We start from the raw sequence: 16,114 nt of genomic DNA, 5'->3' as shown, positions 1-16,114 counted from the left end.
ATCCTTAATACATTACCCATGAAATTCCTTCTACATTGATATTCCATTCGTGTATCATTTTTTCATATTCCTTATCCTTCCAATATGATTCTATGCCTTAAAAGGAAGTCTTGAAGAGTGAAAAACACAACGAAAGAGATGAATAATATATAATTCTATGGTTTCACATATTGCAATCTCTCTATCTTGACTTGCCATTTTTCTTTGATTTCACAACCGAAGGCACTTTCTTTTTCCTAATTCTATTACCAACCATAAGCGAAAAACATAATCGAAGCCAATTTCGGAGGTTGGCATGCTATAATGTGTGTGTGTGTGTATATATATATATATATATATACACACACACATAAGTAAATTAACTGAGAGAAGACTGAAAAGGGTCAAGACATTACACAAATGAATAAATAAATCAATTCAACAGCCTTCACCAATAGGACATACAACGCTAGATTTCACCGGATTATGAGCTCAAAATTGCAAACACATTGCTGTTAAAATTATAATAATTTTCCTGCTAGAAAAAAAATTATTTAAAAAAAAAAGAAAAAAAAAAAGGGAACATATGTGATTCATATTCCAAAACATCTAAAATAAAGCCGACTTCTGAAAATATCAATATCATAATCTTTGAACTGACAAACGTAAATGTGCTGAGCTGCAGGGCTTGACTCAAAACTTCATTCTCCCTGGTTAAAAAATTCTAATTAAAGAGCTCCGAAGGATTTTGTCCACTTCTTGATACTTGGTGGCCTGTGAACCCTCTGTCTTGCCGGGGACCTGGTCGATAGAAACCATTTCCTCTCGCTCTGTTATAGTCGCGATCACCCCCGTCATAGCCAATTCCCCTGCCAAAAACCCGAGAGCCAAAACGGCCCCTTGTTGCCTCTGTTTGGTAGCTGCCCCTGCCTCTACCCCGTCCTGTTCATAACAGTTGACAATTAATTGAATTTATCATCCTGCTATGATATATTTAATAAAAACAAAGCTCAAATATTTCCAGCGTCATTGTTGCACTAGTTCAGCTCCAGGCAAGATACCATCATCATCAGATGATTATGAATAAAGTAAAACTTGTATGGAAAAGAATATCACATATGGCATCAAATGTGATGCAATCCTTGTATTTGATATGGCATGGGGTAGTTTGAACCCCTCCCAGTGACGCTGACCAGCCACTTCAGGTACCATCACATAAAATTTACAGCTTACTATTGAAGAAGAATGTAGTATTGATGCACTAATTACATGAATGTGAGGATTTAGGCCAATTCAAGAAAATTTTTTTTTTGATAAATAATGTTTATATATCAAAAGCGCAGAGGAACGCAATTCTAGTACACAGGGGGTATACAAGGGAAACGACTAGTTAGAAGAAGAGAAAAGAACAAGGAAATCAAGATAGAATTGAATGTTGAAAAAATAGTAGTATTGAATGTAGAAAAATAATAGTATTGGAAGACAAAAATTACGTACTTGCTCCCCGAGATGGAATGTTGCTGTTCGGTCTCCGCTCTTCAATGTATACTTGACGTCCAGCAATCTGAACAGAACCCGCCTACAGACGCATAAATCAAAGATTTTAATACACAAATCCAACAAAAACACAGAAATTCTTTTTCTTCTTCATAAGTAATGAGATGCATAAAAAAAATAAAATTGCACAAAAAAGGGCATTCCCAAAGAACCAAATTCTACTGTATAAATATCTGAAATTTAAGAAAGCTCAAGAAAAACTTAATGGCACCAGAAAAAAGCTATATGAACTTGGGAAATTGGAATGATGTCAACCAATGTGAGAAAGGGTCAGCAAGAAGGTTCGTGTCAGAAAACAAGTTAAATGCTTTTTTTCTTTTTTCTTTTTTTTTTTTCAGTAATATACTTGGGTAGGTGGGAAGATCCATAATAATTAAAAGATATTGTATACCAGGGATTCACAAAGCATATTCAGACCTTAATTGCGTTCTGAACACCGGTCATATCTTCAAATTCAACAAATGCATAGCAAACGCCAACATCCTGCACATAAGTAAAAATGTATCTTCATATAATTTGATGATACAGTGCAATAATACAGCTAATAAAGATGTCAAGGGTATGAACCTTGCGGCTTCTAATGACCACACCCTCGTCGCTGAGTCTACCGAAATTCTTGAATTCCTCCTCTATTTCAGAAGCAGATACCGTCGGTGGCAAGTTTCTCACATAAACAGACCTAATTTCATCTACAAGTATCGATGCATAAAGTAAAATAAATGCTCCAAAATTTTTAACTTACCATAAACCAAAGTTTTGAAGGCAATAGCAAACAGATGATATCTTATCTTCAAAGGAAAAACATAAAAAATTCCCCAGAAAGAAAATCCAAAATCCTATTGAGATTTTAGAAATTTTATTGCTCTTATACCATAATGGAAATGCACATTAGGACTACTAGAAATCAAACCTTCATACTCCATTGTGGGAACCTCCTCTGCCATCTCTGCTACAGACCTTTCAAATGTATTATATGGCATAATTGATTGCTGAGTGGTGGGCTGTGAAATATGATCCCACTCTGAAGTAAGAGGCGCATTTTTGTTAGAAGGCTGTGAAACTACTGCCTGTGTAGGTTGACCTTTAGCTACCCGTAACTTCCAAAAAAAAAAAAATCAAGCAGACAAAAATATCAGTCCCAGGTATAAATGGATCCCTCAAATATGGATAATTAGTAGATTTAGTACATACAATAGAAGCATAAGTGTGTTTTTGGGGCTCTCCAACAGGTTCCTCAACAGTAGGAGGCAGGTGGTCTTGTACAGCATTCACTGTATTCTGAAGTAAGCCATTTGACTCTTCTGAAGCATTGTTCTCGAGCATGTGTTCAGACTCGGGGACTTGCTGCAATCGTTGCTCTGAAAAACTATAATTGTCAGCTAGACCATTTTCTTTGACCTCAGTAGGAGCCACAAACTCTCTTGCCTGGATTTCCCCACCAAGCAAATAATTGGACACTGCAAAAACAATCATTTTCATTTACTAAATTATTTGGCGAAGGAATAATTTTCTCAGTAGAAATGGAGTTACCAAATCTGTCACAAAGATCAAAAAGAAAAGTTAAGAAAAGCGGTTCCTTATCAGCACACATGAATATAATTTCATATCGAACTCCAGGCACAAATTTTACAATTTCTGAACACCATCATTTTCATTTACTAAATTATTGGGTGAAGGAAAATTTTCCTGTATCTGTACAAATGAACAGTTACCAAATCTGTCATAAAGATTTTAAAAGGGAAATATTAAGAAAGCTGTTCCTTATCACCATGCATGAACACAATTTTATATCGAACTCTGGTTGCAAATTTTACAATTTCTAACCAAAGTAAAAACCACATCAAATGGTACTTGTCATTGCTAAACATAGATCTTACCTCATCAAGAACAACAAAATTCAAATTGTTTGATTATCAAAATTCTTATAAATGAACTCAATACATATAATTACACATATTCCATTAATTTATTCCACCAATATAATCAAAAGCTTCTTTCCCTTTTCAGTTGAACAACAAGATTGTGATTATTACACCCTGAGAGAATGAGAACTCATCATACTTTAATTTAGGTTGAATGAGCGATACCTGGATCTGGAATAGTACTAGGCACATTTAATTTGGAATCGAGATTGCTATGGGCTAATAAGACCGCTGGATGGTGGCGAACTGGCTCATCCTCAATGAAGTGAAAAATATCATTAAGCACAAAGTAGCCTTTTTCCTGAGGTGCAAGGAAAAAAGTCTGCACAAATTTCCTCTTTCCACTGAAATCCTTAATTTGCACCAAGCCTGAAACCATCACAATAACACCTCCATTCCAAGATTCCAGAGAATGTGCTGTTTTGATTTCAATTCCTGTATAACTGAGCGACATAACAAGGGAGTGGATTTGCTGCCAAAATAAAAAATAAAGTTGGATGAAGTTTATCAAGAGATCGATTAATTGGACATACATAAATGATAAAAACTGAATATTAGAACAGAGAAGATAGAAGCATAAAAGGATAGCCCCTTAAGATGGAACCATTACTAAATCAGCCCAACAATATTAGAAAACAAACCTATCAGCTAAAAAGTTATGTTAAACATACAACAGAATATATATATATATATAACCTGATTTACAGCAAACTCAGTTACAAAACTGGCATCATTTAATCCCAAAGCTTTCACAAAAAGTTAGTACTAATTACTCATACTGATGAATCTATGATTTCAGTAACAAATGTCCCAAAACAATATGGGGAGACATTAGCCGGAAGCCTGGACCTAATGAAACAGAAACAGGTAATGCTGAAATGTGGTATTGGCATTTTATTCCATCTTTCATTGCTTAAAAAGGCTTATTGCTATTTTATGTGCAGAAGTTTCTTGTAATCTATACAAAAAATACATGCACTATCATTAAATAAATAAAGAATTGTTTGATCAAAATTTTAGACAGTTCATCTCCATTATACCAACTCCAGACACCTAAACTGACTAAACCAATTAGGATCCTTAAAAATAAAAGCACTGCGTATCTTTACAGGAACAATCATTGGCACCTATTTCCAATGAACATCAAGAAAGAGTTCAGGTAGAAACTTGAAAACACACAACAAACAAAAAGCAAGAGAAGATTATAACCAAAAAGTTGAAAGTTAAAAGGGTAATCACCAAATGCTGGTCTAAGTAGGGTCTTAAGATGGGTGGCTTGAATATTCTATTTCACGAAATTATCAAGAAATAAATAAGCTCATGGAACAGATAAAACTGTCGTTATAATAGGCATTAAGTCATATAATCAATTACAGGAACATGTTTCAAAATATGATATCAATGTTAACTTTGTATCATTGGTTTTTTCTCATATAAAGAATAGTGGAAGAGGAAGCACGACATTCTTATACCATGTTAGTAGTGTATACACCTCTTCAAGTTATTAACTAATTCCCATAAAACAAGGAAGCCCAACTACAACATTTATCTTGCATTCTAATAAATTGAAAATGCCACGTCAAATCAATTTTGTCTTAGTGCGATACCAAATAGTGCACATGAAAAAAAAAATGCAACAAATTAGTCAAATGTGTCAAGTAGATACATTGAGTAAACATAACAATGTTATTATTGTGCTCCCTGAAAAGTTAACAGATAGGTTGCTTCATATAATTGGTAAACCATCATTCCTACCAACATTCTCATAGTTCAAAGAAACAAATTTCTTGCTTCCAGCACTTTGGGATACTCAACATTCTTGCAAGAAATAGCAATTACTGAATGACTAAAAACTATTATCCATATTTCCAAAAAAAAAAAAAAAAAATAGTTCACCCTATGGCACCATATGTCATCAATTTAGATCCTTCGATTTTTCCATTTCCACAAATACATAGAGTATAAACTTGGGGTTGATACATTTCACCTCAAAATTTCCAATGTACCAAAAAGATCAACTAAACCCACAACAACTCCTCTGGCAAAACGTATCACAATGTAGCAAAAAACCCAAGCAGATAAACAAAATTCCCACATATATTTCACATGGCAGGGAAAAAAAACACAAAAACAATCATAACAACTATAAAAAAAAAAAAAAAAAAAAAAAAAAAAAAAAAAGACAATGTAACAGACTTGGTTGTCGCTTTCTTCATTTTTTCTTGGAACCCATTAAATCAATCCCAATTCCAACGGCTTTTATTCTAAAAAAGAGCAGGAAAAAAGAGAACCCAAAACGCAAAACAAGATTAAAAAAATAAATAAATAATAAGAGAGAGAATAGAAGGATCTACGAGCATTGAAGCGGCGGTCTCGCCGGTGTTGCCGTCGATACGAAGCATGGTGCTGGCATCGGAGTAGAACTGGTGCACAAATTCCGGCTGCTGCTGCAGAACCTGGTAGTAGTGCCCCACAAAGTACGTCCCGACCTGTACCCATTCACCGCCATCACCATTAGAAACACACAGAAATAAAAAAAAATAAAAAAAGAGTAAAACCCAGAGAGAGAGAGTAGGGACCTGAGCAGCTGTAACCGGAGCGGGAAAGGGCGTGGCCATTTTCCGAGACCCCCTAAAACCCTACGAAGCGAGAGAAATGAAGAAATCAAAACCCGGCACGAAGATGCGCAATGCCTCCTCTTGCCCCCCAAGATCTGAAACACACATCACCACAACCACCAAACAAAACCTTATACTCATTCATTAAGATTCACAAGCAAAGCACGTAAACATATGCAATATATGCCAGTATACCCAGAGAGATCTGAGAAATGGTAAGGCTTTACAGATAGCAAGTGCTGGTTCGTGGGTTCTAGAGAGAGAGAGAGAGAGAGGATTACCTTGAGAGAGAGAGAGAGATCAGATTTTGGGGAAGATTTTTCTCCACTGGTTGTGCCCCCTTGGGGTTTTGTTGTATGTGTTAATGTATCCTACTGTACACCCTTTTTTTTTTTTTTTCTCTTTTTTCTTTCCTTTGGGGTTTTGGGTATTTTTTGTCCGGAAAGTTTTTGGGTTTTTTTTCTTAAGCCTTCTTCATCTTTTAAGTTTTATCTTTATGGAAACTTTTCTAATTTGACATTCTCCTATGAACTTAAAAAAAAAAATTAAAAATTAAAAAGATTGGGTTTTTGTCTAGGTGGGTAGTATTTTTATAATTGTGTAATGACTAATGTTACATGTTCATCATCATTTCGCTTCATTTAGTAATGTTAAAAGTCGTTTTCATTTCTCTTTTGTCCATATCTTTTCAAAACTGATAAGGGTTTAAAAATCGTCATTTGATCAAAATCTAATAGTACCACAAATTTAATGGTACTTTTATAGTCACACTAATTTTGGAAGGACAAAAAAAAAAGGGAAGAACTTCTAACATTATTCAATTTCTTTTGTCAATGTGGACTATGCAGTAACCATCATCCCTTATTAAACAAATAAAATAAAAAATTAAGAGATGATGAACACGGTCACATCAATCAAGTGGGACCGAGTGAGATCTAGTATAGCATATAGCAAGAATTAACACCCTCTAATTATATGTTAAAGTGAATATCTACAAATTAGGTAATAGTGTCACATTAACATGTAAAATAATTGTGAAATAAAAATATGGTATATAGCATTTCTCTTTACTAAATGCTCATTGTTTGTGCGGAAGATTTATGCAGTTGCGCTGAAATGTTTTATTACCATTGTGCATGATGTCATATTAGCGTATCACTATCATCTAGGGCAGTGGTTTTATGATCCAATGAAATTTCCAAAGTCGTTAGGTACACACTAGGGCATAAGTTCTATGCCTGATTAGCGTAAACTACTTTAATTTTCATTGATAACTTGATGATGTTGGGTCAGGCAATAACTCAGTCAGACTTGAGGGAGTATCTGCAGTTCCCATCATTTATGCATCTCTTGTGCGGTTTCTGGTGAGTAGGTGTTACTATAGTCATGCTCAAATAGCATAATTATTAACAATTTCAAATATTTAGGAAAATAACCGAGGAGATATCATGAATCTTACTGTAAGAATCTTACAATCTGATATGATAACCTAAAAATGAATAGAACATACATGAACTACTCAACAGTAATTAGATTCTTAAAAGAGATTGGTTGTCAACTGCTTTTGGGCTTAACAGGCTATGTCTCTCTGTTTTACAAAGAAATGATTATTATTAATATTTTTTTTTTTAAACTAAGAAAGAAAATGATTTATTGATTAGCTATGATTAGGCTTATAAACGTTATAGGCGCTTAGATCTACAAGGATTTGAATGTAGGCAGTCTCTTATTAATAATATAATTTAAAGCATAATCATTATTTTTATGAAAAGATTTATGCAGTTGAGCCCCATTTTCCCAACAATTGTGCACAGCTCATATTAACGTATGACTTTTGTACGACATTTGAAAACTTTCAAGATCATGAAGTGTTTGTATGGTGTCTGCTTCATAAAAAACAGCACTAAACATCCATAATAAATTAATAATCACTGCTAAATGCCCTTTCTTCTTGGCTCTTCTTCTTACTTGTTTTAAGATCGATGAGTTTTATGTTTTTACTAATCAGAAATGCTCACCCAATAATCCATTGGCTGATAAATACCTAAAATTTATAATTACTTCTTGTGATAAGTGAAATTTTAAGCTGGGAAAAAATAGTTTAGGAAAATGGTTTGTTTTAGAAAGATATCCCAATTAGGAAAGTAATCAAGATTGGAAACAACTAGACAAGACATGTCCAAAGAAGATATGGGTTAAGAAGGAAACTAGTCAACTAGACAAATGATGTCTTAAAAGAAAATCAGACAAACATATTGTCTTAAAAAAGAAAAAAAAAACAAAAAAGAAAAAAAAAAAAAAAAAAAAGATTTTTGGAATCTTTATCATTTTACATGTTGTCGGTTGGTATAGCTGACAAGCATACGTGCAACTTTTAAAGATAAGAAACAGACACGAGTAATTCTACCAGTAAAGAACACTCGTTACCCAAGTTAGTAGGATATTTATTAAGAAAATTAAGAGACAAAAAGAGTGTGGAGGAAATATTTGCATACCTCAAACTAGAGTTTATACTAGTACTTATAGGAATGCCGTCATTAAGACAAGTTGATTTAATATAGCAAAGATCGGAAGTCAAGGGTTTGCTATAAAAGGTGGTATATCCTCATAAATGACCTTAGGATCTGATTGGAAACTAGAGAGAGAGAGAGAGAGAAAGAGAGATTAAAAGTTGTTAATCAGTTTATGCATGCTCCTCATCGTCCTCATTGGGAGGCTTTTTGTCATATTATTCGATGCCTAAAAGTAGCATCAGGCATGGCCATCATCTCTCTTTATTGTTACTGGGTTTTTTTGATGTTGATTGGGCAAACAACTACATTTGTAAACATGGGCGGAACTAGTACTTTTGGTTTGGGAGGTGCAAAAACTAATTTTTAAAGGTCTATTTTATAAAAAAATATATATATATTTTTTAAATTTTACTTTTTTGGGGACCATCTTATGGTTTGGTTCTGCCCCTGTTTGTAGACAATCTACATCTAGTTATTATACATTTGTTGCTCGTAATTTTGCTTATTCCAATGTGGAAGCTGAATACCCCGCCATGACCCATATTGCGCATGGGATGTTATAGGTTCGCTATCTGCTTCGTGATATTGGTGTTGATGTACCTTCTCTTATGCATATGAATTGTGATAATCATGCAACTATTTTTCTTGCTAGTAATCCTGTGTTTCACGAGCGTCCCAAATACATTGAGATTGATTGTCATTTTATTTATGATCTCTTAACGCAAAAAGCATAGTGTCACTCTTTATGTGAAGTCGGAGGATCAATTGGGTGATATTCTTACTAAACCACCGACTATTGGAGGATCAATTGGGTGATATTCTTACTAAACCACTGACTTGTTCTTCCTCCAGTAGTCTTTGTTCCAAGATGGGCATGCTTGATCTCTATATATGCTCCAGCTTGTGCTAGAGTTCTTGAGTTATCACTTATTGTTGGTATTCTGTTTTTTTATCTTTACTGTGGACTCTCTTCTCAAATATTACAGTAAGGGCATGCAGCAGCTACTTGGTAAGGCAAAGAGCTCCTTTTTGCCCTCTGTTCAAGCTAACATATGCTTATATATATATATTTGTATGGCTAGCATTGAATGCTTACAGCATAAGCTACTTTAAGACTATGACAAATTAGGATTCCCTCCATTTCATTTAAACTGAATAATATCTAATTAATTATAGTGGACGAGTATTTTTGTCCTTTTAAATAGTAAAAAAGACAAAAATACCCCTCCACTATAACAAATTAGATATTATTCAGTTTGTTTGAAATGGAGAGATCATGTTCTGACTATGACAATGTGATTTATTTGGTATTTATTAGCTAATCAAAACCAAAATTATTATTAGAATTAGCAAAGACAGTCGATTAATTTCACAGTGACAGTTGTACTCGGAAGAAACAAAGGTGGAACATGAATTATAGACAAAAAGAAATGAAAAGGATTTGTCAATGACACAAGTCATTGCACTGTGATAGCCAAATAGCATATCATTTTCATTTCTTAAGAGCCACTGACTTGGAAGTTTGATCTTTAACCTGCTTTATATTTATCCCAGCTGTTCATCCTATGATCGCTTTCCTTGAGCCAGGCTCACACGCATTGCTCGTCCCTCTAGTTCCTATGAGGCCAAGGAATAACAAGCAGCAATTAGTAACTCCAAACTAGTATATGATCATATTTTCTAACACCTGATTACATATCATATCATATATTGTAAAATGTAAAGAGATTCAAGAAAGAGACTTATAATACCACTCCATTAAGAGATTCAAGGGCAGCTTCCATCTCTGATCTGGTGGAATAGCACACAAAACCATAACCACGTGACCTGCCTGTCTCCCCATCATACAGAACCCTTGCTCCAACCACATTCCCATACTCCTGAAATGCTTGGGTCAAACTCTCAGCTGTGGCTGACCAGGATAAATTCCCAACAAAAAGCTTGTGTTCAGTCTCTGGATATAGAGGATCTTTAGGTTTAGGTTTGTCTGAGAAATTCACCCTCATGGTTCGCCCCATATATTCCTGAAACATCCAAATTCACTAGTATTGGGGCAAAAGGAAAGAAAGGAAGGAAGAACATAAATAATCAATTATTTCCAAATTGTAGACTATATATTGTCTGGGAGTGCGTTTTTGAAAAATAACCATAGCTATTTTTAAATTGCACGTTTTGAAATTGCAAACCCACAACGACGTGGAGAGAGAGAGAGCGAGAGCTTCTTACTTTTCCATCCAGATTTTCAATAACCGCATTACAATCTTCAATGCTACTCATTGTCACAAATGCAAATCCTCTACTTCTGCCAGTATCCCTATCATAGAGAACCTGTGACCATTTGCATTAATGTAAGGACATACTGAAATTAGTAAATAAATATCCCAATGATGATGTTATCAAATTGTATGTCAAACGAACAACAAATACGAGAAGAAACAGAGCTTTAGGTGTGAATTGAGAGTCTCAGAAGGTGTTTGATAAGGACTTGCTGCACTAAATTTCCATCTTGAAATGGTTGCAGTTGAAAATATCAAGTAATAATATGTAATTGATAGATTGATTGATTGATTGATTGATTGATTGGGAGCTATCCTTCTCCAATCCTTACTGCATTTTCAAGAAAATTCCACTCGTTCAACTTTTGCAACCTGAAAATTGTAAATGTTGGGGCTTGGGAATGAACGCTTCAGTGAAAATAAGGCAAACCCATCACCCTTATTAATATAATGATTAACATTATCATGTTTAACTTCTGTAAACCAAATCAACATCTCTGGTTATGGAAAAGATAGAAAACCCATGGCAGACAAGCTCTCAAGGAGTTCTGTTCTGTGATTAATAGCACTTGTTAAATTTCTCTTGAATTTGTGCTTTTTGGGTACATTTGCTAAGAAATTACTACAGCAGCAGCACATCTATTTCACATATTTGTAGGTCTGATCAAGCATGGCTTATCAAGCAATCAACTAAATGTTCAAACTGGGTCATAGTCTGATTAGGTAAGTGAATGAGATAGAACAAGCTTGTTGGTTTATCAACCCTGCCATGTTCAAGTACTTTACCATGCTGACGTGCTTGTACCAGATTTGAGAAACACACACCCTTTCCATGCATATGCAAACAACTAAAGCTAGCCCATCATTACAAACAACATAATCAACACAAAAGAAACAACTAAAGAAGAAAATATTGGAGGGTAAATACCTCAATCAGCTCTGGGCTTCCAAAGTCCTGAATGATGCCAGCAAGCTGGGCACTGTCAACACTGTAAGGCAGATTCCCAAAGTAAAGCTTAGTGCCCACAGGGCCCTGATCAGCCTCTCCATCCAATATTCCTTCCTCTCCTTCCTTATTTTCCTCCTCAACCAACCCCGCGTCCACGTCAGCAGTCACCGCCACCTCTTCTTGGGCAACAGCAGCTGATATCCTCAGGAGCCGCCACTTGCTCGGGATGGCGCTGATTGAAAGCTGTTCGATCCTGTAAGAATGAGATATTGATGCTGACACGCGTGTGGATGAGATTCTAAGGAGAGGGTCACATGGAAAGTGCTTAGAGCGAATGCATTTGAGGGTGTTCATGGATGAAGAGAAAGATGAGCCTACAGCCGCTGCTGCAGTGGCTGCCATGGTTCGCCGGGAACTTGGTTCTCGTAGTGGTGGTGGTGGTGGTGGTGGTTTATTCTGTTGAACTGAAAAGTTGATGCGAGGAAAGAGTGAAGGATGTGGGTGCGCAAGGGAATGTATGCTATCTAAGCTGATGTGGGCAGATTCTGTCCAGTGAGTATTGGAAGGGATATATGGGGGAGGATAAGGTGAGTCCAAAGTGGATCAGACCTGTTCCTCACTGGTGGGTCTATTTATGGTTTATCCCCCGTTGCTTTTGTGCCATTTGATCTTTTTTCTACATCATTTTTATCATTAATTTCGTTTCCTATCCGAATAATTCCGAATAGTCAACTCTCATCCTACTATGGTATGGCATTGTCCATCTATCCTTACTTTCTATTTTTAATTAAAACTAATTCAATGGTACAGAGACGCTCTCACATTAACTAGTCTACACTTTTGACATTGTGTTTTAAGCGTTTTTTTTTTTTTTTAAGAAGAAGAAATGTGTTTTTTAAGTATTTTAAGAACTAAAAAGGTCACTTAAAATATATCACATCAATCAATATAAAATAAATATGATAAATGAGTGTGAAGAGTAAGATTATTCTTACTCTTCAATATATTTCAATTTTCACCAAATAAAATAAAATAAAAATAAGGGTGATGATTAACAAAGAAAAACAAGCTCATATGTTTTGTTTATAGAGTAATGTTATATGTTACACCATCGTTTTACTAAATTAGGATCCTCTTTATTTAATTTGAAATGAATAATATTCAATTAGTTATATTAGAATGATATCTTTGTTTCTTCAAAAAAAAATAAAAATACAAAAATACCCTTTTAACATAATTGACAGGATATTATCTGATTCATTTGAACGATCCGGTTCATTTAAACCGAAATTGATCTTGTTCCCGTTTCACCCTATTTTGTTGAGCATTTGGCAATATCAATGTGTTGGATGGAAGTATGGGGTGATTGGTTTGACCAGCAGCAAGTCTAGCGGAGACACCAACAATGAACTCATGAACCCACGGGAGTACAAACGCACCGCATCACGTCTCCGACGACGCTCATAACCAACCCTACCCTCTCAACCATTTTTTCCTTCCCTTTACTTTCCCTCCCATTTGGTCGTTAAAACTAATGGAGTATGTTCTTCTTCAACTATCGCCCCACTCAGGCCCTCAAACTCACCCAAAGGCTCTCTCCAAAGCTAACCATAACATTCTCTCTCGCAAACCCAAAATTCTTTACACAAAACCACACCACCACAGCGCTTCCCAATCTAAAGCCCCTCAACTCCAGGATCTCCACCTACATCAGAAACGGCCTCATCGAGGAAGCTCAGAAACTGTTCGATAAAATGCCTCAGAGAAACACGGTCACGTGGAATGCGATGATTCGTGGGTACTTTTTAAATGGGAGATTTGATAAAGCGGTTGATATGTTCGAACGAATGCCTGAGAGGGATGCCTTTTCTTATAACACGGTAATTGGTGGGTTGATGCAGTGTGGGGATGTTGATGGTGCGAGGGGCGTTTTTGATGGGATGCCATTCAGAGATGTTGTGACATGGAATTCGATGGTTGCAGGGTATATTCGTAACCAGATGGTGTACAAAGCGGTACAAGTATTTGATGGGATGCCATTGAAAGATGTGATTTCGTGGAACTTGGTCATAGGGGGGCTCGTGAATTGTGGAGATTTGGATTTAGCAGAAGAGTATTTCAGACGAATGAGTGCTCGGAATGTTGTGTCTTGGACTATAATGATTTCGGGGCTTGCTAGTGCAGGACGGATTGTTGAAGCTCATGAGCTCTTTGAAAACATGCCCTCGAGGGATGTTCGACCTTGGAATGCAATGCTAGTTGGTTATATTGAAAATGGCCATATTGAAATTGCAGAAGATCTGTTTCGAAAAATGCCTGAACGAGATTTTCAGTCCTGGAGTGAATTGATAATTGGGTTGGTGAGAGGCGAAAGAGTTAATGATGCTATAAGGCTTTTCATGGAGATGCCACAGAAATGTCAAAAAACATGGAACTCTGTCCTTTTGGAACTAATAAGAAATGGGCTCATCAAAGAAGCTCATGCATTTCTTGAGAAATTTCCATACAGTGATGTTGTGTCATGGACAAATTTAATTGTTGGATATTTCAAATTAGGTGAGGTTAGGAGTGCAATTAAGATTTTTGAATGGATGCCAACCCGAGATGCAACCCTGTGGAATGCCACAATATTTGGATTAGGAGAAAATGGTCAATGTGAGGAAGGTTTAAAGCTTTTTATTAGAATGAAAGAAGCAGGTCCATCCCTGGACAAAGCTACTTTCACTAGTGTTTTGACAATATGTTCAGATTTGCCAACCTTACTCTTTGGAAAACAAGCTCATGCCGAGATAATAAAAGCTGGGTTTGATAGTTTCATTGCAGTTTCCAATGCACTACTCACCATGTATGCAAGATGTGGAAGCATGCATTCTGCTATGATGGAATTTTCTTCCATGTCAAGCCATGATATCATTTCTTGGAATTCTATAATCTGTGGTTTTGCACACCATGGAAATGGTGAAAAGGCCATACAGATGTTTGAAAGAATGAGATTAAGTGATGTTATGCCCAATCATATAACCTTTGTTGGTGTTCTGTCTGCATGTAGCCATGCGGGGTTGGTAGGCCAAGGTAGATACTACTTCAATCTCATGAAATCCAAATGTTGTCTTCAGCCTACAAGTGAGCATTTTACATGTGTTGTTGATTTGTTGGGGAGATCTGGACTCATAGATGAGGCAATGACTTTTTTAGATCAAATGAGAGCAGATGGAGTTGAAGTTCCTGCAAGTGTTTGGGGAGCTTTGCTAGGAGCCTGTAGAATCTACAAGAACATTGAGGTGGGAAAGATTGCTGGCGAGAGGATTTTGGAAGTAGAACCTTGTAACTCTGGTGTGTATTTGATCTTGGTTGAATTGTTTCTGAGTGGTGGAAGGAGACATGATGCTGAAAAAATTTGGGCTCAGATGAAAGAGAAGGGAGTCAAGAAGCAACCAGGTTGTAGTTGGATTGAGGTAAACAACTGTGTGCATATATTTCTTTCAGGAGATGGTTCGCACCCAGAGTTAGGTAGAATGTGTTGTGTTTTAGACTTGATACACATGGAGATGGAGATTAAATCATAAAATCAAATGCTGCTTCATTTCAGCAGATACAAGTTCCATTTGATGGACATTACAGGTGAGATTTTTTTCGCTCACGATTTATGTACTAAATTGTTTGGATCCACGGGTTACAAATGAGGAACATACTCCGACCCCAGTAGAGGTGGCAAATTTGGGTCGATCTACTCATCTTGAATCTTGATAGGTTGAAATACAGATGGCTATGCTGTTTTTCAACCAGTCAAAGATCTACACAAAACGCTCTTAGGTGTAGGTCTACAAAGCAGAAATGGAAGTCTGTCTAGTCATGTTCAAGGAGACGTGGATTCTTAGAATTCTAGGATATAGTAAGAAGGATGGGTAGCAAGAGGAGGAGTGATACATGATTGCCTACAATTCAACAGAAGAGATTGGTGAAAAAAGATTTTTCGTTGTCCTTGTATATTTGGATATGATTTAATTAAGGTGGCGTTCAATTCTATAGTGTTTGCTTCCAAGTTTGTAGGAATCACTCCTCAAATAATTAAGAAAATGCATAGTCCACTAATTCACAAGGTTTACGTGTCAGTTCCAACCAACCTTTGAAACAGCCATTATTAAAAATAACGTAATAATAGTTCAAATTGTCAAGTCAATATTGTAATATATTTGTGAGATAAAAACATAGGTTCTAGCATTTCTCGTCTGTAAACCCTAATATTATCCTGCTGAAGAGCACTTCTGCATTTGCATTGCTTAGAATAATTTATATGTGC

General features: G+C 35.9%; 3 protein-coding genes across 3 annotated transcripts; 1 reads left to right on the top strand and 2 right to left on the bottom strand.

The window, feature by feature from the left end:
• Positions 1 to 374: 374 nt before the first annotated feature.
• Positions 375 to 6,442, bottom strand: LOC132179128 (nuclear transport factor 2). Its single transcript, XM_059591771.2, has 10 exons — positions 6,358 to 6,442; positions 6,038 to 6,171; positions 5,813 to 5,947; positions 3,624 to 3,930; positions 2,728 to 2,993; positions 2,447 to 2,633; positions 2,104 to 2,225; positions 1,954 to 2,019; positions 1,477 to 1,558; positions 375 to 921 (listed from the first exon to the last, which is right to left on the bottom strand). Exons 2-10 carry the CDS (start codon positions 6,074 to 6,076, stop codon positions 704 to 706), a joined length of 1,422 nt encoding a protein of 473 aa, XP_059447754.1. The 5' UTR covers positions 6,077 to 6,171; positions 6,358 to 6,442; the 3' UTR covers positions 375 to 703.
• Positions 6,443 to 9,908: 3,466 nt separating this feature from the next.
• Positions 9,909 to 12,365, bottom strand: LOC132178760 (RNA-binding (RRM/RBD/RNP motifs) family protein). The gene is made up of 4 exons (XM_059591293.2): positions 11,794 to 12,365; positions 10,816 to 10,917; positions 10,341 to 10,613; positions 9,909 to 10,206 (listed from the first exon to the last, which is right to left on the bottom strand). The coding sequence occupies exons 1-4, from the start codon at positions 12,214 to 12,216 to the stop codon at positions 10,153 to 10,155; spliced, it is 852 nt and encodes a 283-aa protein (XP_059447276.1). The 5' UTR covers positions 12,217 to 12,365; the 3' UTR covers positions 9,909 to 10,152.
• Positions 12,366 to 13,172: 807 nt separating this feature from the next.
• On the top strand, positions 13,173 to 15,465 carry LOC132178797 (uncharacterized). The gene has a single exon (XM_059591350.2). The coding sequence runs from the start codon at positions 13,356 to 13,358 to the stop codon at positions 15,378 to 15,380; it is 2,025 nt and encodes a 674-aa protein (XP_059447333.2). The 5' UTR covers positions 13,173 to 13,355; the 3' UTR covers positions 15,381 to 15,465.
• The last annotated feature ends 649 nt before the right edge of the window (positions 15,466 to 16,114 follow it).

This window comes from Corylus avellana, chromosome 4, assembly GCF_965113065.1.
Source record: "Corylus avellana chromosome 4, dhCorAvel1.hap1.2, whole genome shotgun sequence".
NCBI classification, from domain to species: Eukaryota; Viridiplantae; Streptophyta; class Magnoliopsida; order Fagales; family Betulaceae; genus Corylus; species Corylus avellana.
The sequence above is the reverse complement of the archived record's forward strand: the minus strand, read 5'-3'. Positions and strand labels throughout refer to the sequence as shown.

What these genes read in the sequence shown, in the direction of transcription:
- LOC132179128 (XM_059591771.2), bottom strand. Translation starts at nt 6,076, where the DNA reads ATGGCCACGCCCTTTCCCGCTCCGGTTACAGCTGCTCAG. An exon ending in TAGTACTATTCCAGATCCAG is followed by an intron (nt 2,994 to 3,623) that starts GTATCGCTCATT and finishes TTGTTTTTGCAG; the next exon opens with TGTCCAATTATTTGCTTGGT. An exon ending in AACACACTTATGCTTCTATT is followed by an intron (nt 2,634 to 2,727) that starts GTATGTACTAAA and finishes TTTTTTTGGAAG; the next exon opens with TTACGGGTAGCTAAAGGTCA.
- LOC132178760 (XM_059591293.2), bottom strand. Translation starts at nt 12,216, where the DNA reads ATGGCAGCCACTGCAGCAGCGGCTGTAGGCTCATCTTTCTCTTCATCC. An exon ending in TTGAAAATCTGGATGGAAAA is followed by an intron (nt 10,614 to 10,815) that starts GTAAGAAGCTCT and finishes TGGATGTTTCAG; the next exon opens with GAATATATGGGGCGAACCAT. An exon ending in TTGAATCTCTTAATGGAGTG is followed by an intron (nt 10,207 to 10,340) that starts GTATTATAAGTC and finishes TTGGCCTCATAG; the next exon opens with GAACTAGAGGGACGAGCAAT.
- LOC132178797 (XM_059591350.2), top strand. Translation starts at nt 13,356, where the DNA reads ATGTTCTTCTTCAACTATCGCCCCACTCAGGCCCTCAAACTCACCCAA.